Below are 22,883 nucleotides of genomic sequence, written 5' to 3'. Positions count from 1 at the left end.
GCATATATCAAAATACAGGTAAAAGTTTTTATCTATATAAACATGCACACATTACATATGCATACATATTACTTGTGAAGTTTATTTCATGAATATTTGATATTAATAAAATATCTGATACTGAAATTTTAAACATATATTCTAATTAAAGTGCCTGAACATTAAAGTTGGAACATTTAGAATACTGTACCAGATATGCCTCGTTAAGAAGTTCAGAGTTTTGGGGGCTGGGGATTTAGCTCAGCGGCATAAGCACCTGCCTTGCAAGCAGGCAGTCATGAGTTCGATCCCCAGTACTGATAAAAAGGAAAAAGACAAAAAAAAAAAAAGTTCAGAGTTTTGCTTTGTTTGCTTTAAAATTTAAGAGATTCTTGATCATAAACAGAACTTTTAGTTGCTCTAGAATGATGAAAGCATCTGGGAAGCCTAAGTCTGAGACTCACAGTCAGCATCCAATGGAGGCTGAACAGTGACTGCCATGGCACATATCTGCACATGGCCACAATCCCCACCTCCCCCTCGCCGTACCCCCAGCCTATTTCGCCCGTTTGTACTACGCACTTTCCTGCTGCAGACATCCCCCATCTGCTACAGAACAGGGACCAACAATATGTAGCACATTATCAGGTATGTGTTTTCAAAATATACTTTGGCAGCTGCGTGAACTATACAGTGCAGAAGTAGGTCAGCTTGTAGAACATTACTAAGTGTTTGGCAGTTCTGAAAACAGCTTTATGTGCTTGTTAAAAGACACGAATTATGTTTTTTTATAATGTCCTTTAAACATGAAATCATTTCATTATTAAAAATAAATAAATTTGTCCCGAAGTGAGGGCAAGCTTCTTTGTCATTACAGTATAGTTTGAAAATGATCAAGACAATATTTCCATTTGCCCCTGAAAAGCAGAGCCTAACTGCAACATAGAGATGTCTGATTTGCTAAAAAGTTGGCTCAGCTTCGGAAGTGATAGAGATCATTGTATAGAAAGTGGAAGCTTTGGAATATACCAACATGTATTTACAAAGCAAACGAGTGTTTAGAATGCGTTGCAGATGATCCCAGAATGTGCAGTATACATGACAGTGCCTGCTTCATAGATTTGAGATATTTTTGGCAGACTATCCACATTATCCTCTGAATACAGAAATTGCACAGAACAAGTTGAGTAGCAAAGATGATTATTTACCACTCCCTTTTTCAGAGGTATTTTTATCATGTCTTAGCAGAAGATATTTATACATCTAATCTCTTCTCCAAGCCATAAGAGCTTTGTGAAAAGTGAGGTTTTCTTTTTTTCTTTTTTCCTTAACAACCACCTCTGTTTGAAATGAGGTGTGTTTGCAGTGCCAAAATTAAACATTCAGATTCGTCAAGTACTATGATCTGTGGCACAGAATGGGTAGGTGGGAAAACGCAGAAATCTCAGCTTTTCCTTAGAATGTTATGAAAAATGTTGACAAACATTAGAAGTGAGAGATGGCAGGAGCAGGTTAGAAACCGGTAGCTGCAGGAAGACCAAGAATACTGTCAGCTTCATCCTGACATTTGTGCTCCATGTATAGACGAGAGTTACATCCCTTCTCGTTTTTGAACATTTCCTGAATAATTCAAATGGAAAACCTGATGAGAACATACCTGCTTTTATAACGTTTATTAGAAAAAACAGCATCTTTGCACTTCTGCTGAATAAAATGACAGGACTTGCTCCAGATTTCTGTTCACTGTAAGAGCCTTCAGGTTCATCTGACAGGACGCTCCATTGAGGTTATTTTTACCTGGCATGGCTGTGCTGTTACTGATGCTGCTGCTCGCAATGGCAGAGATAATTTCTCCTGTGAGTGTCTCGGGCAGAGCGAAAGCTGGGTCAAGGTGGAGAGGTGAAAAGAATCGTGAGTAACCAGGATTTTTACTCTTGGTGCATTTCTTTCTCTCTTTCTTTCTGTTTAGGAGTGCATCCGTTATGCTTAGCTTTGCATTTCCCAGCGTTTCCTGGAGATTGTATTAGGATGTAAAAATAATTTTACACACTAAATATGCATTCGGAATAAATGGGGTCCACTTCAGTAAATGCCACACATCTGTAATATTGTTCTGGATTTCACCACAAGAGTTCTGATCTGTTTTTCTAGTTAACTCTTAAAGTTCCTGGGACTTGGGAAGACTTTGGGCAGAAAGGTCCTTAGATCATATATACAATTTAACATTTCCTTTTCTACCTAAAGTTAAACTATGTTGCAGCTAGTTGTGGGTATTGAAATCGTCATATCTAACCACTTTGTTTTGAGAGTATCAAGTAAAATATCAAATTATCAATTTTAGGAACTATGACTTGAGTAATTTAATAGCTGATGCTTTATAATTATGGGCTGATGAACACTGTCTTCTACAGAGTTATTTATTTTTCTGTCTCTATGGAAATACACCATTCACCATTTGACTGTGAACTGTGTTTGTGTATTTAAGAAGTATAGTAATTAAATCAATTGAATCTTTAAGACTGAGTCTGTTTTTAGTGGTACAGAAAAACAAAATGAACTGGACATTTATCTGCCTCTGAACAAACTGGTCCAAATGGCCACTGTCCTTTCTCCTGTTTTTATCATCCAGTAGGACATCATAGGTGAAAAATATGTGTGTGTGTGTGTGTGTGTGTGTGTGTGTGTGTGTGTGTGTGTGTAAGGCTTAGAGAAGATATATTTATCTTCTCCAAATTTAGAACTAGAATTTTGGAGGTTTCCTTCTATGTATCTACCTTGAAAAAATAAAGTGATAGAGAGCAGATATAAAAAGGAAACCTGGCTTTGGTTTAGAGGAAGGAAATGCTTCTTTGAAATGTTGCTGACTATCCAGAAGATGCATGCCAATAAAATTATTTGACTGAAACTTCTTCCAGGAAACTCACAATAAACTTGAATCTATTAAGTTTATGACTCGTATTTCAGTCATGCTTTGGTCATCTTGTGGTCTGTGTTGCTGATGTGAAAAGTGGAAGGCTCAGATGGATAGATCAGTGGGCCTGCCAGCAGGGTAAGCTAGGACCCTTGCAGACTTCACCGTCTCCTCCTGATTTCTGAGTACCAAATTATTTAATCTCTCTTTTTAATGTTTTTTTCTTTAATCTGCCATACTTTTTGTCATCATTCAGTAAAGATATATTATTGTCTACAACTTAAGCAATAACAAATGATTTCTCTTATCTTTCTCAACCTATTTAGTTTATGTCGGTTTACACTGTGAAGTTCAAATCTGCTCAACAATAAGAATTTATTCTTCTCCAAAATCTAAGATTTGGCCAGGAACTTAGCTCAGGGACACAAGCACTTGCCTGGCAGGCGTGAGGTCATGAGTTCAAACCCTCGTACTGAAAAAAAAAAAAAAATATGTATATATATATATATATATATATATATATATATACACATCATTCATCAGAATAATGCCAAACCTTAAACCTAAATCTAATACCTGTAAACTTGAATAATTGTTATAATTTTTATTTATCTAGTCATAGTGTTTATAGTTGTATCAATCATATGACTAGCAATCGATTATACATAATTGATATAGTAATATCAGTTGTTTCAGTAGGCAATTCTATATTAACAAGGGCCATTGCCACTTACAGAGACTCATCAAAGTAGTAAATGACTTACTCAGAAGCATTCACCAGTTAACTGTGTTTAGATACAGCCCTATAACAAAGTATGTAGACTTTTAATTCAGTGTTCTTTCTGTATACAAAGTTTCTCTCAAAGAGCAGTACAACTGTGGGAAACTCATGCACCTGTTCCTCGCTGAGTCTTGGAAATAAGCTCAAATTAATGAGTTTCAGGTATTTTGAATATCACTTAGAGGAAGGAACTCCTAAAAATGTTTCATTTAAACATAAATGAGCATCTCTAGGAAGCTGCATGCAATGTATTTGGGAATTTCCAAAGTTTAGCAAAAGTATTTTAAAGGAAATGATGTTTGGGGGAAAAAAAATTAAGGAAAAATAAGAAGGCATGATTAACAAGTTTTTCTTAATGTAAAAATAAATTTCTGTGATTTTAAGTTGTTGAGTCCCCAAAAGGTAACTGAAGTGTAAAATATCCTCTGTTAGGCCAACTTTGGTGGTCTCCAATGTGCAAAAACAACATGGTAAGAAATAATACAGAAACATATGCCCATTCAAATAACCCACTCAGAAACAACAATGAGTAATCAAAACACTCTCCCATGTAAAGTTCTCATGTTTAGGGAAGAGAACTGGGGCAGTTTACCGAGAATGTCCCAACAAGTTCTCTAGACACAGCATAGTTTACTCAACAATAACCAAGTTGTGATGGAAAGCTTAAATTCAATTTAGCACATATTTTGAGGGGAAACTTATAAATTTTGATGCATATTCAGTTTCCAAGCATATTGATAGTTATATCAGTTTTTAATATAACAGTTACAAATGTCAAGGTAAAACATCTCAGTAAGAATACTTAATTTTCAAAAAGTTATAAGCCTAGCTCTTGATGTAGATCTAAATGTTTAGTGATATTTATATTTTGTGTTACATATATCCAAAATTTTCCAGTTTTTTTTTTTGTATTCTATGTATGGACTTCTGAAATGTTAAAAAAGCCAATAAATGAATAAAGACATTTCCGTACTTCAAAATAGCTTGCATTTCTGTATTTGACAGGCTCTAGTACACTTACATTTTTCATTGTTATATATGTTTTCGGTGACTAGCAGTTATAATTTATTGTCATATTTGGCCAATTTGCATCTATTTGTGATTTGGATTGTTTCTTGACATTGTGAAGTCAAAGAGAAGATTGCTTTATTTACACCATCAAGTAAGTTCCTTGCATGTCATAGAAATTTGTGGAAAATTTGTTTGAATGACAGAACTAGTCCAAAATACTAGCCAAATAAGAAAATATGAATTAGTGTATTATTTAAGTAAATTTTCTTGGACTGTACAAATTATAGAAAATCAACTTACCACAGAAAGTTCAAAGCATTAGTCATAGCAAACAAGAAAGTATACAGAGAAAATTACAGAAAGAAGCCAATAAATATGGTATATTCTATAAAGTTTTATCATCTTAAATATTAAAAGTGGATTTTAAAAATAAAGACATGAGAAAATGTTCAAAATTCACCATTTGGTGGAGAAATACAAAGTGTTCTGATTTATATGCAATAGGGTTCAAATCTCAGAAATCATAAAATTATTCTCAAATAATCTAACTTATCTCTCAGTCCAATTCTATTTTATAGCAATCATCAACCCTAAACTTTATAACATTTCTCTATTTATGTGTTTATTTCTTCACCAGTGGAATATAAACTCCATGTAGCCAAAATATTTATCTTCTCTATCATTTTTATCTCTCTCACTAATAAAATGCATATTAGATAATAGTTATTCAATTAATATTTATGTATTGAATAATATAGAAAGAAAAATTCAGTTAAGAAAGCTTGTTTCAAATTTAGATGTATTTTTATTCAGTATTGAAATTATGTGTAATCTCTAGTACTTAGTTTTTAAGTACTTTGTGAGGTTTATCCAATTTTTAAAAGGCAAAACCAATTTTCTTTAAAGCAGATATCTCATTAAGTGAATGAATGAAACATAGAATGGCATATATATTGATCAGAATCTTTAAGTTAAAATACCAACAACCTTGTAAAAAAAAAAGGAGGAAAAAAAGTCTAATTGCAGAACTGCACCCACAAAATGTCAAGACAACTAAAATATATTTAAAAGAGACAAATGAAACCATTTTATATTTTCATTTTGGTTTATAAAAATATGTGTACCTGTATCTTAATCTTCAGATTGAATAATAATAAATCAAACATAATAAATACCTTATTACTTCACAAAATATGAATGAAGACATATGAAATATTAATATATGTTAATATTTCTACTACTAGTCCAGGAGCAAAATCTACTAGGGAAAATGGTAAGACCTACTAAAATATCAGCTAGACAATAGATCTAAGTTAGGGAGTATGAGACAATTACTATGTGAGTGAAATAAAGTATACAATAATGACTTGAGGGAATTTCCCTAAGGAGATATGTCCATTCATATCCATGGGACCAGAAAGAAACACAGTAGGTATCATTAATTTGTACCCTTTGTTCTTTTCCCCAAGTTTGTATGGGCATAATATCATGATATTATTAGGAAATAAAGCTTCTTAAAATAGCATTTTCTTGAATGTAAGGCCCAAACTTTATATCTATAGTCCATTTATTGCTACTTAGAAGCGTTACATGAAGTATGTAATCATCTGAATAGACTTCTCCATTCAGATTATAGGAAATGTCTTCGTAATTGCATGTTTCTACCTTCTTATCAAATTTGCAAATGAAATTATGAAATCATATGCTAAAGAAAAGGCATTAAGTGTAAATAAGTAGAACTCTTTATAAATTTAATTTACTCAGGAAATGCCCAGATCCTTCATGTAAATATTCTAAATATTAACTTTATCCTTGTCTTTAAATTTGCACTTTTTGGCCCTTAATTTTGCAAATGTCTTTCTAAAAACAACCTCCAATGGTTGAAAGATCCTGTTTCAACTGTCCCATTTATGTATAACATCTACAATTACATGCCACTGAACACACACTTCCTTTAATGTTACCAAGCCATCTATCCTTGAGGGGGACACAGCATCGCTCTGTAAATATGCCCCTGTGCATTTCTCATTTGCTATTTTCTTTCCAGAATTTCATCACACTGTCTGGAATGAGCTCTCTATGGTTCCTTTAACCACCTGCTGCCCTTCTTCTGTCACTGGCTACAGGTCAAGTGTTACTTGCAGAAACTTTTGAAATACTAGAATTATTCAGGGGGTGACCTCCACAAGTGCCCGCAGGTCATTTATAATAAATTTGCAAAGCTTTAGAAAACTTAATTACCATTGTTTTCCTTTTATTTGATGCTTCATCTCTGCTCTTTCAATAATAATATCCTAATTTACATAAATTCCAAAAAGCGTACTACTTACAAAACAGTTTTACCTTCTGGACACCATTTTTGAAACTCCTCAAGCCATTTAAATGGGCTTATAATTTTCTTTTTTAATTGAAAGTAATCTGTCACTCTTCATGCTTTTTCTCTGTCTTTGCAGCTAAACTTTGTGAAGTTTTAAAAATACTGCTTAGGAAGACATAATACTTAATGTACAATGAGCAGTTACAAATAAATGGCTTTGCTATTATGGGCTCCTTTTTCATCCAGCAAGAATATATGGTTGCAAATATAATCAGATAATGAGCCTGATATCAGATATCAACAGATTTATGGTACAGTGAAATAAAAGTAGCCAGTTTCCTTCAGGTAAATACTAAAATTCGATACTTTGAAAGTAGCCTGATGCCTAGAGAGCAATACAAACACCTGAGAAACAGGAGACACTGATAGGATTTGCCATGGAGCAGCCATGGAGTAGCTGGGCCCAATCATCCAGAGCATCATGTCCATCCTTTAAGATTAAAAAGAAGCTGGTGTCTTAACCCACATCCACTCGCCTTGGAGAGTGTATCTTCCTTTCTGTAATCAGCTGATCTGCAACCTGTAGTAGAAGAGTAATTTGTCTCCATTGCGTAAATGAAAGAAATAAAGCCAGAGCTGATTAATTTATGTAATTCTACTTTTAAAATATGCAACATATCAACAGTGAAATTCAGGAAACTCCAGTGTATTTCCTTTTTCAGTCTTCTCTTCCCCATTCAGGGGATTAAACCTACGGCCTTCACACCAAGTTACAGTGCAAGTTGTTTGTTGGCTTGAGATAAAGTCTTGCTTAAGTCACTGACTTGCCAGGACTAGGCTCAAACTTATGATCCTCCTTCCTCAACATTTCAGAATGTTGGTATGTAGATGTGTGCATTTTCTGGAAAAAATATGATATTTCGTGGTCAAATAATTTGTGATAAGGCTTTCTGAAAAAAATATTATCACTAATTCCTTGGAAGTTATAAAGTTGAAATAAACTATAATTTCAATGGACAATGAATTTGATTTATGATGAGGAATACTAGAATAAACTATTGTTTATTATTACAAGTTAGGTTCAGAAAGACATTTTAATGGCTATAGCAAGGAAATAGCTGAAATAAAATAAAATTTAACTATTCTATTTCTATAAATTTAGGCATATTTTAGCTGAAAACTTTGAATATTTAAAGAGCAGTGATTTAATTATTCTGTAGTTTCATTAAATGGGCATCATACATGTACGCTGTACAGAGCACAGAGTTGTCATTTCGGCAACGTTGGTCTTAAATACAATGTTATTCTAATCTTGTGTCCTTTCTCATTTGGTTAATACTAGATTCTTTAATAAAAGTATTTTCAACTGAAGGTAGAAGATGAGCTCCCTTGACTAACTGACAGTAAATCATTTTACTTTTTTGCCAATAAATAAGAGACTTTGTTTTATTCCATTTTTCCAGATTATCTGAGGATGAGTGCTGAAAACAGGTGATACACAGGACTTTACAGTTAGTTATCTTCAATTCCAGTTTCAAATAGGAGCTTTCCTATTTCATGTTTTCTTTTGCATTGGGTCCCTCATATTCCACTTGTGGTGGATATAGTTGTGTTAATGTGTACACGCATATGTAGAAAGGATACAAGTTACAGAAGGTGACTTCACAGGCAACAATGCCACAAAGGTCAATAATTTCAAGCTGTAGCAGATGAGGTGAATCCTTGATCACATGCATTCCTGTGTTACTTTGTTGCTTCAAGTTCCCTTAGATTCAAATCTGGGACCAGGAGAAAGTGCTCAGCTGTTGCAGAGATACTTAAAAAAACAGCTGAACTCAGCTGTCACACATATGAATAGAAAAACAATTTCCCAGGTAATCCATTCTCAAATCTTCAACACTGAAAGGTTAATACTTTGCAGACACATGATTTCAAACAAAAAACAATAACAATTTTAATTACATTTTGAAAAAATGATAGAAATTATGTGTGTGCTGGTATGAAGAACTGCACAGTCTAGCAGAACAAACATAAATATCTATAACTTTAATTTTTAAACTCCAGAATGTTTTCAGGTTTTGCTGCAGATAAATTATCCCAAATTATTCCATAGTGATGTTTCAGTTATTGGCTTCATAAAACTTTCAAATATAACTTTTGAGTCAAATTATTAATAAATTGAAAGAAACTGAAAGAGAACTTCCATAATTAATTTTGCTTTCATGTTTTATTTTATTTGATTATGGTAGAGATATGATCCAAAAAAGTTGACTGCATAGTGTATTCATGTCAAGTAAATATGATTTTCAAGTTAATCTTAATCATAAAATTACAGATTTGAGCTAAAAATATTTTTCAAAGAGAATAATAATATATCTAAAAAGGTAACATTTGTGGAGAACTTATTTTGGAAAAGAGATTCACAATTTATGGTTTTGGTCCTACCTCGGAACTACTGTTGTCACTTAAATCTTGTTCCTAGGTTACAAAAGCATTAAGCTATGTGCTAGAACTTAGTTCTGGACAGTGTGGTTAAGGAAACAGTGTGCCTACAGAAACATGGTGATGAATGTGTAACTGCTGTAATTTAGCCAAAATTCACACCAGTTAGCCACAACTTTTTTCTTTGACTGTTTAACACCCTCATCATTAAGATTTTCACACCTCACTATATGACTGCTTGTTGTTTTTTAATTAATATAAAATAATTCAAAGAAAGACCTAATGTTGCATAGTCTTGATTTGTCTCTATTTTTTGCATGAAGGGAAGAATCCAGGAAGTTATTAGCATTAAAATTTCTAAACTTATTATATTTTCCTCTTCTGAAAGAAATAGAAATAGAGAAGCGGTAAGAGTTCTTTTATGAAGTCAAATGGTAAAATTGAGAGATGGATTGAAGGAAAGTGAAATGTAATTGGAAGACATTTTGGCAGTTTGTTAACCCTGAGCACTTAGTGGTATAGGTCATCCCAACAAGGTCGATGAGAAATAAGGCTGAGAGCTTCACTCACTGCAAAGGATATTTCTAGTATAAATTATGCCTTCAAGAAAATAACCATCAAAATCATTTACCTGTAAAATAATACATAATTTAGAGTAAAATGATGGACAATCCAAACCCCTGCCATTAATAAGTTCCTAATGATGCAATTTTGGGTGTGGCTGAAAAGATAAGAAATATGAAATAAAAGTGGCCTTTATTTTAAGAATGCAGAGAGAGACTCCATGACCTCCGAGGTCTGGCATTCTCTCTGCCTGACACGTGTTGTAGGGGGGTAGCTTAGTTTTGGAGTGGTGCCTAAGGGGCATTACTGATGCACAGGTACCCCATTGGGATTCATTTTGTGCTACAGGTAAATTGCCTAGGATCAGGAAATGTGACCTCAAGATACAGCCCTTGGTTCTGCCTCCCAGCCTCCCTCCACTGCAGCCTCCCATCCAGGGCAAAATCCTTTCATCTAATACCTTTCAAAATCATTGGAAGCATAAATCTTTGAGATAGCTACACAATTTATTATTGGTGTAGTGATTATTACCATTTAGTATTTTCCCAGTGATTTGTGCCATTAAATAGGTATTCTTTTTTTGCAATTTATTGCATATGCTTACCTGTAGTGTTTACCAAAAGGGAAATAGGTTGCTCTGTGAAAGCATATTGCCTGCTTATTCCGTAACACTGCTTATAGTGTACAGTGGTAAAATGTAAAGCAAGATTCTAGTGAAAGAACAGGAGCAGGAATCTATTATAGTCTATAATATAAAACAGTGTGTTGACAGTTTTAAAGACAGGAAGTGTGGGATGAAACTTTATAGGTTGTAAAAAATCTAATACCTATGTAGTTTTATTTATGTTTCTTTTTTCTTGTTCTTACCTAAATGACAAGGTATTCTGGCAAGTGCTGAGAAAATTACTTACCTGGAGATTTACACAACCAAAACATGATATTAAAAACACAGTCAACTTATATCAAAAACTATAAAGCATGAAATTGAGTTTAATAAATATAAATCAGTATATCTATTAATATACAATGTTGTATACATACAGATTACATAACACCATCACGTATTATTCATCTCTGAAAAGTAACTTAAAAGGACATTCAAAAATCTCATAAATAACAGGATTAAACACTGAAGAAAGATATTTTAGTGCCTTGTCTTTGCCAAGAATTCATTTTACTTTTATTGCCATTCAGTATATTTTCATTTTATGTGATAGAAGTCATTGAATTTATTTGGTTTTGCTTGCAGAACATCTGTATTTATCACCCCCGTTTTCCTGTAGTCACGATTATAAAGCATAGTGAGTTCACTGATCATTAATTTATGATGGTCTTGTGTTTGGATTTACAAACATGTATTGGATGCATGTAAGTAATCAATCACTTACTTTAAGTAGTCACTTAAATTATTTCAAACAATTAATTAAATCACTGTCATTTCATTTAATATTTATTTTTATTATATGAAATCATATTGTGACATTAGCCACTCAAAAGGCTCTTAATTTTTCCTCTGTTATTAAATATTGATATGAATAAGAAAGCAAATCCAACTCAAATCTGTAACATCTACTTTCAGAAGACTGTGTTTTAGTCTGTGAAATGTAAAAGGCTAAATATTAATCACTTCTTTATCTTTATGCTGTTAAAGTTTAGCTAGTGGTAGTAGCTTCATAATAAAACCTAATATGACAACACATTTAGAAACTATTCTTTAATAAATAATTCTTTACTTAAATAGTGAAAGGGCAAACAAAAGAAGTTTGAAAAACAGTGCTAATTATTTTGAATGAATAATTTTGAGGAACTGTTTGCCTATTTCTTGTTTTGCCAAATTAAAAAATCATAATCATTTCTAAGTGATCAACTTTTGGCTTAAAACACATTTTGAATTGTTTTTCTCATTGTGGACTTTGATACCAGTACATAGGTGTTTTCCTGAATTCTAATACCCTCTAAAGAACCAATAAATGTGGGAATAATTACTCTTTATTAGAAATGATTTTTTCAAATGTAATTCAGAATTAAAATTATTTATTACAAGATACATAAGTTCAGAAAAGCTATTGAAATTTGAGAATTGTTGTAGAAAGACCTCTATCAAATCATTTAACAATTTCTAATCACATGCATAAACAACAATTAGCCAATTAACTGAAATCTCACTATTAATAGTTAAGCACAAATTATATCCCTTTTCCATGTAACCTATTTATTTAGGTATTTTCCCCAATAAGAAAGTCATAGTTTATAAAATGACAGAATTCTAAAAGAAATACTTCAAAATGAAACACTTGTCTTTGACTGTTAACATTTATCAATACTTACAGGGGTGTAACTAAAGTATTCATCATGAATATTTGGACTGAAGTTTACAAGCAAAGTCTTTAAAGTTGAATCACAAATCTTTAGTGTGAGGTGGGGAAAGAAAGAAATCTTTTCATGTATGGAAGAAACTGATATGTGAGGGTAACTTTGGGGACTCATATTCATATTTAGCTGTCTACCCCAATTAACACAATTGCAACATATGTTTTGCAAAAACACTACTAAGACTAATTAAATGTGTAATCCATTGTGTGTATCGGTGTGTGTGTATGGTAAGGATATATAGATATATATTTTATAAAAGAGTTTAGGGTACTGATGACAGACCCTGAAAAATATAACACTCTACTATTCATGTGAAGAAAATAAAGCAAACAGCTTTGAATATGTTACTCAATTGCAATAATTCTATAATTTAATAGTTTGTCTGAGAACTCACATTTACCATAATTTGAAATAAATCTATATTCAGAGACATAATTTGGAGACCTTATCACAACACAGTAAATTTTTGAAATAAGCAATTAATATGAAACCAAGGGTAGAAAAAAATAAAAAATAAAGAAACAAAATGTAAATATGTAGGCAGTAAACCTACATGTTACGAGTTCTGCTTTACTACACAATGGTCTACTGTGACCAAATCAGCAATATTGTTCTTTAATGTCATTTGAGATCTTGCTTGGAAAACACCAGTAAAAATTATACCATGATTTTCAGAATTAAGGACAATCTTGGCGCTTTTCTTAGTCACATGTGTGCAATGCACATCAAGAGAACATGAGAATGTCTCATGTGGAGAAACATGAGACAGCTTTCACGTACACTAAGTACAATAAGCCCATAATCTGTCGACCTGAGAGCATCGGGTCCTTTTTCTCCTATCAAAAACAATCTTAATGTTTTAAGACAAATTTTATAAAGTGTTACATATGTGGTCATGTTTTAGTTTATAAGTAATTTTAATTTCTCTGGCAGTCCTTATAAGTAAGCATGTGTATGCCAGAATGTATATAATAACCATTGACTTAATAACATGTATTAACTAGGACATACACATTATACAAGAAAGAAATATGAAAAGGTGAGGGAATAACCTGTGCTCTTATCAGAAAAAAAAACTAAGCTAAAAAGGCAAACACAGTAAATGCAAAGGGGTGAGGTGTAGGGTGTGTTTGGTATGTTCAGGGGGTGAGACCAGCGTCAACACGCCGAGAAACAGAGAGAAGACACAGACAGACCCGGAAAGGCCTTATATTTTATGTTTTACAAACATATAACCTCTCTCTTTGGCATCTTTCTTCTGTCTCTGAAAGAGCTTTAAACTCTTCGGTAAGAAGAGCCATGGTAATGATTTACAGGTCAAAAGCCCCAAGCTGTGAAGGCCAGAAAGAGCTCTGCTGTCAGGAACTGTCCTTTCTCCACATGGACCTTGGTTTAAAGCAGGGAGGATCTAGTCCTCTTAAGATAGGCATTTTCTGTGTAACTGTCATTGTACAAAAGAAAGAAAAAGAAAGTGCTCTAAAGGATATAACTGCATATATATTTAAGTGTATAAGATAGATAACCATATTACTGAGTTTTGCTGGATTATTGAACAGAACTGTTTGCAGTCTCACTGTTTGAATGTCCACCTTATATGCTTTAATTTTGTAACTTGAACCATTTCTAAGATGACAATATGTAATTAACTAGTAATTTCCTACTGTTTATTTTTTCTGAAATTCTGTATAACATGTACCCTTTTTTGTTTTTTTCTTTTTTCTCAAATACATTTTTTTAAAGTACAAAAAAAAAAAAAAGATAGGCATTTTCTTCAGAAGTGGTTTTCCTCCAAAAGAGAAAATCTGATCATGAGAAATGAAAAAAGTCATACTTTTAAAAGTATAAATTGTGATGTACTTACACTATTAATAAGTGGATAAATGGTCCAAAAAGCTCCTTGGGATCTCAATAATAATAATAATAATAATAATAATAATAACTACTTTCTTGCAGGGGCATATAGTTGTTGGACTTAAAAGAACTGTCAGCAACCTTTAATGGGTTGGGGTTAGGCATGCTATATATACCACAATACTTATACAGTGCTTCTTTGGTATGTAATATGTTTAAATATTTCCAGTAAGAAAATATGTAGGCTAAAATTCTGTTTTTAATTAGATGAGGCTAGAAACTAGTGCTGTCCTCTCTGCTGTGTCTAACCACTTTGTTAAAGATGTTTTGAAATAGGCTTGGTGGCACTTCCCTATAGATAACCTCCTACCTCCTCAGGAGACTGAAACAGGAGGATTGATTGAAACCACAAATATAACACAGTGAAACATCCGACTGTTTAAAGTACACAAGCATTAAGCAATTTTTAGTGAACTTCATTTGATCCTTTTTTGGATGTTTCCCCAGAAATAGAGAAGCCTAGGAGAGATCTGTGCAGTATTAGATGTACCAAAATGTTTATTGACTGAAAAGAAAATTATCAATGCCCCCAGCAAGACAGTTGATAAATGTCTTAGTCCTTAGATGTAGTCTTTGATTTGTCTTAACAAATAATCATGTAGAACACAACAAATACGTATATACCACAAGGATTTCAAAATAACTTTGCAAATTTCAAGACCAGTACACAACCAAGATAAATAAATAATTATTTCATTAGGAGACATTTAGTCACTTTTTCACACAGAATTTTCCACCTTTTGATGATCAAGGAATATTTTGAATGAATGAAAAGTAAGGCAAGATAGACTATATTTATCTTTTAAGAACAACTCTCATTAATTGTATTGTGAATGCATGTATGAATTCTGTTTATGACAAATCATTTTAGAATTTTTTTAAAACTTTTTAAAATTTCAGTCAAAGTGTATCTGTTAACCATCTACGTAACTCACCCTTAGTTTCAAGTAACAAGATAAGGATAAGTTATTTACTATAGTCAAATAAATATAAGAATGAATAGTAAATGAAAATGTAGTTTAAATAATTTTTATGCATTTTACCATTGTACTCAGCTATACTTTAAATGAACCTAACATTCATCTGGCTCTGTATCCTTTTATTCCAGTCATGTAAACCAAGTTAGTCTACATAATTCAATCATTGTCATTTATTTAATTATGAATATATTTCCTAATAGATTTTTTGATCGTTTTGTGAGAAGTTCCAATTTTGTTTCATCTTGATCAACATTTTTCTCATACAAATAGACACAGATGCACCTATCAAAAGAAGATAATACAGTAAAAGTTCGTTTCATGATAGTAAAAACTCTTCCTGTGCAATCCTTTTAGAGAGCAATATTTCAGTAACAATTTTTACTTCCCCGTGTCAATTAACTTAATATAGCATATCAAAAGACAATAAAAACTAGGGAAATTTTATTGCTAAATTTAAAAAAAAATATGATTCTACCAGCTTTCACTTACTTTCTAGAACCTAAAACATATAGACAGTAAGTCCCCTGTGTCTTTCTTGTGATACTGTTCCCATTTGATAAAATGTTTCCAAGGTCATCTCTTTTAAATATCATATTGCTGCTCTTTGGCTTCAACTTTGAGATTTTGTATTCAGAGAGAAATATTGTTTTTTTTTTTGTCTCAACTTAATAACAAAAGTATCTAAAATCTTTTTCATAAAATAGAATGGCTATTTAAGGGGATATTTCTTCTTACACAACTGGTATCCCAAAGTACAGTAGGCACATTTTTATAGTTCACTAAACAAGAATTGACTATATTCATGTCTCTTCCTTAGAAATCAATACCTTTCCAATTGAAAGGTATGCATCAACCTCAACTTGTATATGCTAACAATTGTATCACCTATAATAATGTAAAATCAAAAACAAATTAAATATCCAGTAATAGAAGAGTAGTGCAAAAGTTAGTTTAATATTAAATAGCCCTGAGATCTTGCCTTACAGCACACGAAGCAGTATTTCTGGGGACATAGCTCAGACATGAGCACCTGCCTGGCAAGAACAAAGTCATGATTTTGTTTCCCAGCACCAAAGACTAAAGAAATGAAAATAAAAAATAAAAAGCCATGTTCTTGAAGCTGATTTTAGTAAAATACAAAAACTTCAGTGTTATGATGCATTCAAAAAGTAAGAGGTAAAAGTTTATTTTTTGTAGCCAGCTTTGGTGATGCATGTCTGCAATTCCAGAACTTAGGGGGCTGAGGCAAGACGATTGCTGTGAGTGCAAGGCCAGCCTGGGCTCCATGGTGGGGCATTGTCTTAAAGAACCAAGAGAAAGGAAGGAAGGAAGGAAGGAAGGAAGGAAGGAAGGAAGGAAGGAAGGAAGGAAGGAAGGAAGGAAGGAAGGGAGGGAGAGAGGAAAGAGAGAGAGAGAGAAAGAGAGAGAGAGAGAAAGAAAGAAAGAAAGAAAGAAAGAAAGAAAGAAAGAAAGAAAGAAAGAAAGAAAGGAAGAAAGGAAGAAAGAAAGGAAGGAAGAAAGATTTATATTTTGTGTAACTTCCACTATATTACAGATTTACAAACCTATGTAAGATATTTCAGTATCTTTCAAATCTTTAAACTTTTCACATCAGTCATAGTAAGTATTTTATTTTAAACATTGTCAGAAATGAAATGAAACTGACACATAACTTTAAAATATTATAGGAAAGATGAATCCCCATTCCTCTCCCTCAGAATATTCCCTCTCTTTTCATTTACACTTAGCATTCTTGCCACTTTCTGAAGCATCCTGGAAGTCCTCTCAGTGAATCTTTAGTTATGCTGTCATGGCTGACTAGATATCCTGAAGCCATTTGAAACATTTACCTTTTGTGCACATTTTAACTTTGGAGAAGAGCGATATGTGTCATGCTGTGAAATCCAGTGAGAAGGTGGGCGGGGACACCTCATCATGTCTTCCCAACGTGCCTTTTCTTTGGATGGCAGTTGACAGTAGCATTCCCTTTACTTATCAACGCCTCATAAAGACACTCGTGAAAGAGATTTTCCAAAACTGTCTCCGAAAATGGTGAAAAAAATGGGTGGGATAAGTTGGTACAAACAGCGAGTGTTTTGAAGGGTATTTTGGCGATGTATCTTTAACTGTTTTTAAATTTGTTTAAATTTAAACATACACTGTGGATTTACATCGTAGCTCTTTTTTCCAGTTCTTTCTATATATGAGTTTTTCATCACCCCTCTCTCCAGTGGAAAAATTTCACAACCCACTGGGTCCTGAGAATTGGAGATCTGTAATTCCACATTCCAGGTGGTTCTGTGTCTTTAATCCAATAGATACATTAAAATATTGTGTCTTATAATTTTAACTATGAAAACAAAAACTAGTATGCCAATGATTCAGGGACTGTACAGGTAAAATTAATATAAATAAAATTTCACTTTTCTTACCGTAGAATTTCATTTTGTGTTTGTTTCGTGCTGATAAAAGAGAATTTATATATCAGAATATGCACAGTATATATCTCATTTAATTAACTGATAGTGATTGTGATGCCAATTTTAAAGTTTTCTGTCTTTTTTAAACACTACTTTCTCCCTACAAACATTCTTAAAGGTGATAAAAAGGTTTAATTGCCACAGATACTATTCTTATAAGGAGTAGAAAATATGGTGAGGGTTTTATTCACTCTATTCTACTAAAGAAGAGTGACATTTACACATGAAATTGTGTTGCCATCAACATATTAAAATGAAACATGATTGCTTAATGTTTTCTTAGTTACTTCTTCACAATGTTTCATATCAAATATATATGTAGAAGTTATTTTTTCCACTTTACATTTATATGTAATATACATACTAAGAATAGGTAGTACTTTCTACATTTTATTTCTAATGTGAATCTTTTAAAGAACCTTGTCTTAACAAGTACTGTAGTATTTTGAAAATCTTTCAATAATTTAAATTTGTATACAGTTTTGTGCTTTTCTATCAAATGTAACTTATCTTACTGTATTTTCAAAGCGTGAACACCAAATGCTGCAAACCTCGAATTGAATGTATACGCATCATTAACCTCTTACAAAAGATTAAATTCTATTCTAACCTAAAATTTTGTCTGGTATGCCAGATTTCTTCAGCATCCTTAATATTTTCATTTCTACAACACCCTATAGAGAAAAAAAGGGATCTTATTGACATGTAATTTATCTTTGTTTTCTCAAAAATTCCCAATCTAGCCTTTCCAGTGCTATAAAAGAAATGGAATTTTGCAGGATCACTATTCATTATCATGTTATTATTTTACCGTGTAAAATATAGGAGCATTCAGTTTTACACACGCTGTGGAGCTTTCTCTTCCTATTCACGTTCGCTTCTATCACACTCACAGTGGTATCTTCACAGTTCATTCATGGTATACAGATGTTTAGACTTTGTTGATTTTCCTGCACAACTGAAGTCCACGATTCCCCTCTTCAAAGCTGATGCTGGTACCTTCTTTTGTCTTTATTAGAGAATGTGTAGTATTTTTTCAGGCATATCTCTTAATTGTTTAGAAGACATTATCCTTGTGGTGAGACTGCACCTAAGTAGAACCCTGTTTGTGTCATCGTGTTCCTTTCTTACAGTTTTCATCCAATTTCCAGCAAGTGTGAGGGAGTCTTAGCAGTCATTGTGATATCACTTTCTTTAGGCTGTAGCCACTACCCAGGCATTTTCAATTTTTTTTGTCAGTCACCAGTAACTATATCCTCTTCTGACAGTTTGTACATTTGTTTTTCTAATCTTTCTTGCTATTTAATATATGACTATTTTTAGAACCAGAATTATTGGCTTATTATGTATGTTTCTCCAATTTGCCTCAGATTTCTCTTCATACTGGTTGGCTGTATGCTAAATGAATATTTTCATTATAGTCTACTTTATACGTTGTTCTTTTGTTCTTTCTGCTGGCCTGTAGATTTTAAATATTCCCCTTCTGCCCTGTTGAAAAACTCCTTTCACCTTTGTTTCTGGCCTTTGTTCCTCTTTTCTTGAAACGTTGCCCTATCATCCATCATTTCCTTAGCTGTAATACTGTATTTTCCTCTGAAACATTTTCTAATCATATACAGACACAGGTATCATTGATTTCCCAAAATTTTCCACAGTTCACTCCAACCTTTCTGGTCACTCTCATCTCTCACTCCTGACATGTCCAAACCTCTGATACATTCGCTGCTGTCAGGTAAAATGATCCACTATTATTCTTTGATGCTTCTCTTTGATCCTTTGACCACTATGATCCTTAGAAAATCCTAAATCAATTCATGTAAATTGTCCAAAAATACTAAGGTTATTTTACTGTTCATGTTTTGAGAGGAAAAGATAAGTAATTTTACCTGATTTGTAATTGCAAATGCTATTATGCACTGTTTCATGTACCATTTCCACATGACTATGAGATTTCAGATAGATTTAGATAATGAAGCATTTGAGAAATTCTGATTGAGGAAATTTTCCTGCATTGAAATTTTGACATGCACTATGAATTTATTGAATGTGATTTTTAGCTATTAAGACTAAAATGATTCCATTCTTTTGAACATTTGACCTTATATTTTACTGAAATGGATTTAAATGCAATTCTTTTCTCTGTGATTAGCAATGCAATTCAATACATGACAGGACTCATATGGGAAGTTTCATCCCTTAGTTTAAATATTCATGAAATGACTAATGGCCTTGGAATAGTACTGTGTATGTTGACATAATAATCTGAAAAACAAAATCTCCTATTTGATGCCTATTAATTTCCTGAATTCTATTTAAAATATCAAGCTACTATCTAAAAATATCAGATGGCTGCTCACTTTCATTTTAACAGACATGTATGTGAACATAAATACTACCTGCAGGCTTTGTGAAACTCTTTCAAAACTACTGTTAATTTTTCAAATTATTTACATTTATGCAAGTCTGTATTATCAATTCATCAGGACATATTCTCATCAAATGATACTCATTTATTCTCTAGTATTCAAAAAATAATATAGTTGCTATGTTTTACTATTTGAATTTCCAAGTAAGAACATTTACATGCAAAAGTTTCAATAACATGTTAACAATCACATGTTATACATGTCAACTCTAAACAACTGAGTTTAAGTGTGAAGTCATGTGTATCTTCAAATTTGTTTTTCTGTTCTCTAAAATTCAATGCTGAAGACTCATGTGTTGCATTCCATGATAAGTGGTACTCCATAGTAGAACATTATAGCAAGTATATAGTTTAGAGATTTCCATAAAGATGCAGATTGATTAGAAGAAGGGAATTATCAAAGGGATAAAATTCCCAAAGGGAGGGTGATATTAAATGATGCCAATTAACATTCTTGGTTGAAATGAGAAAATACCCTGAGAATCAAAACATTATTAAAAAATGTTCTGTGACTCCCCCACAATTTAAGTATTTTCACCCTTAAAAATTGCACTACATTTTTGGACTTCAATAAGGAATTACAGTACCTGCAGTAGGTATTTAAAATAATAACAAACACTTTTTAATCAAAATAGTCTTTCAGAGAAAATATTCAGTGACATAAAGTTACTCACTGTAAGATGCAACATTTCTAAGTCTAATATACTATCAAAATATACACCTGCATTATTTTTTCTAAGATGTTTAAAACATACACATAAGTAAAAGCAATTATCTGAGACATGACAACGCACATCTATGTAAGGCCAATATTGTGAGATTTAAAAAATAGCCATCAGGGGGCTGGAGATTTAGCTCAGTGGCATAAGCACCTGCCTTGCAAGCAGGCGGTCGTGAGTTCGATCCCCGGTACTGATAAAAATGAAAAAGACCAAATGAAAAAGACAAAAAAAAAAAAAAAAAGCCATCAGAGTAATTCATAATTAACTTTAACGAATTATACTCTTTCTTCAGTGCCTTTGGTGTATGCAGATATACTAAAATATACTGTATATGTATGTAATCATGTGTATATAAAATTTATCTATTCATCTGTCTATCTCTCTAGTGCAATATGCTCATCCTAATAGTTGTCCTTTCAAGGAAGTAGTATTGTTAGTTGCAGTGTATTTGTTCTATTCATTACAGGTAAAATAGTTCACTTTTGATAAATTCTATTGTGTAAATCCAAGTAGATACAAAACAGTATGTCCTTGGTTATATAGGTTAATTAAATTAACTTCAGTTTTATTTTTCTCTTCATTTTCCTGCTTTACTCACAGTGACTTACTATTGTACTTCTTACTATTGTAAGTCATTTCATTTCTATTGTCTTTCCTTTATTGATCTCTGTTGTCTCCATTTAAGTAATAAAAGGCTAAATCACTCATTTAGTTACACTCTGACACACTAACATTTTCATATATCTAAGACTATCAACTACTAAGACTTCAGAATTGGTCAATAGCATGAAATGAATTCTAATTAAATTTTCATCTTTCAAATTGATCTAATTTTCTGCTAGAAACAAAACTAACTAATAAAACATTTCAATTTATCTAGTTAAGTTTAGACAAGATTCCAAACTCAAAATAACTCATGTTTATTTAAATGACCTTATATGACAGTCTACCCAAATATTTAAAAATGTATATATAATAGATAAATAGAAACACTGACATCATAAAGTTAAGAAATAAGAAACTGTGACATATTCTTGAGTTATAGTATCATCTTTATCTTTGAATTTAAGTTGTTCTCGTATTTTATATTTAAGAATATATCAGTTGTTCTAAGTCATGAATAAAATAGCTTAAATATGCTTTGTCAGTTTCTATTTGGTAATGAGATGAAACATACAAATCCATTGATTTTGATCATTTTTAATCTTATTTTTTAAAAAGTCAATTTTCTGTAGTTCTGGCTCATATACAAGTGCCTGGAAAATGCCCCAAAAGCCAATTAGTAGACATATGAATAGCTCTGACATAAGGGAAACAAAACAACTATGAAACACACACTCACAAATACAGATTGTTGCAAATCTCTAAAATGGAAAGGATAAAGGGAAAAATTCACATTTTGGACTATAATACATGCACATAAGCTTTACTAGTTTTGAAATGTTAATATTTGTATTGATGTTGTTACTTTTAGGCATACACTTACCCCTCAGTTTTTGATATTTAGAGGGTAAAGACTACACTTAATATATTCCATGATGGTTTATGCTGTAGAGATAATGACTATAAAATTTGGATAATTTTTTAATGAAATAGCATGTCCAAGTATAGCTTTAAATATAAAGAAAGTAATTTGGTTCTATGAATTTGAAAAATACAAAATACTAAAAGATTACATTAGATTTAATGTTTTACAGCTTTGATTTCTATTACTATTTAAAACAGGAAAATATAGTGCTTCAACATACATATTTATTCTAAATAAAGAAAATTTTGGCAGTAGAACTTTGCAAAGTTTACTGGTTAGAATGATATTTATTCATTTACTTACTTCTTGCTGCTGAATACCAGAGAAATTTGTTTCAACATTTCCTTCTTGACAAATTTCCTTGATGATAGCAGTTGCATTAGATTTGGTTAGAGAGAGAAACTAATGATGATCTTCAATGAACTTTGTATGCTAACTTCAAAGTGTAAAATTATCTCA

General features: G+C 32.2%; 1 protein-coding gene across 6 annotated transcripts in view; it reads left to right on the top strand.

The window, feature by feature from the left end:
• Robo1 (roundabout guidance receptor 1) overlaps positions 1-22,883 on the top strand; it is a 1,010,950-nt gene that overhangs the window by 277,418 nt on the left and 710,649 nt on the right. The window contains exon 1 of one of the 6 annotated variants that reach the window (XM_063224750.1): positions 1,660-1,890. The exons of 1 other annotated variant lie outside the window; for it this stretch is intronic. In XM_063224750.1, coding sequence (XP_063080820.1) covers positions 1,782-1,890 — 109 coding nt within the window. In that variant the 5' untranslated portion in view covers positions 1,660-1,781. Of the gene's footprint in view, positions 1-1,659; positions 1,891-22,883 lie in introns of those variants that run through there. 4 more of the 6 variants (XM_063224748.1, XM_063224753.1, XM_063224751.1 and 1 more) reach the window with 4 other exon arrangements.

This window comes from Cavia porcellus, unplaced genomic scaffold, assembly GCF_034190915.1.
Source record: "Cavia porcellus strain 051 isolate PalLab524CR breed Dunkin Hartley unplaced genomic scaffold, mCavPor4.1 scaffold_15, whole genome shotgun sequence".
Lineage (NCBI taxonomy): Eukaryota > Metazoa > Chordata > Mammalia > Rodentia > Caviidae > Cavia > Cavia porcellus.
The sequence above is the reverse complement of the archived record's forward strand: the minus strand, read 5'-3'. Positions and strand labels throughout refer to the sequence as shown.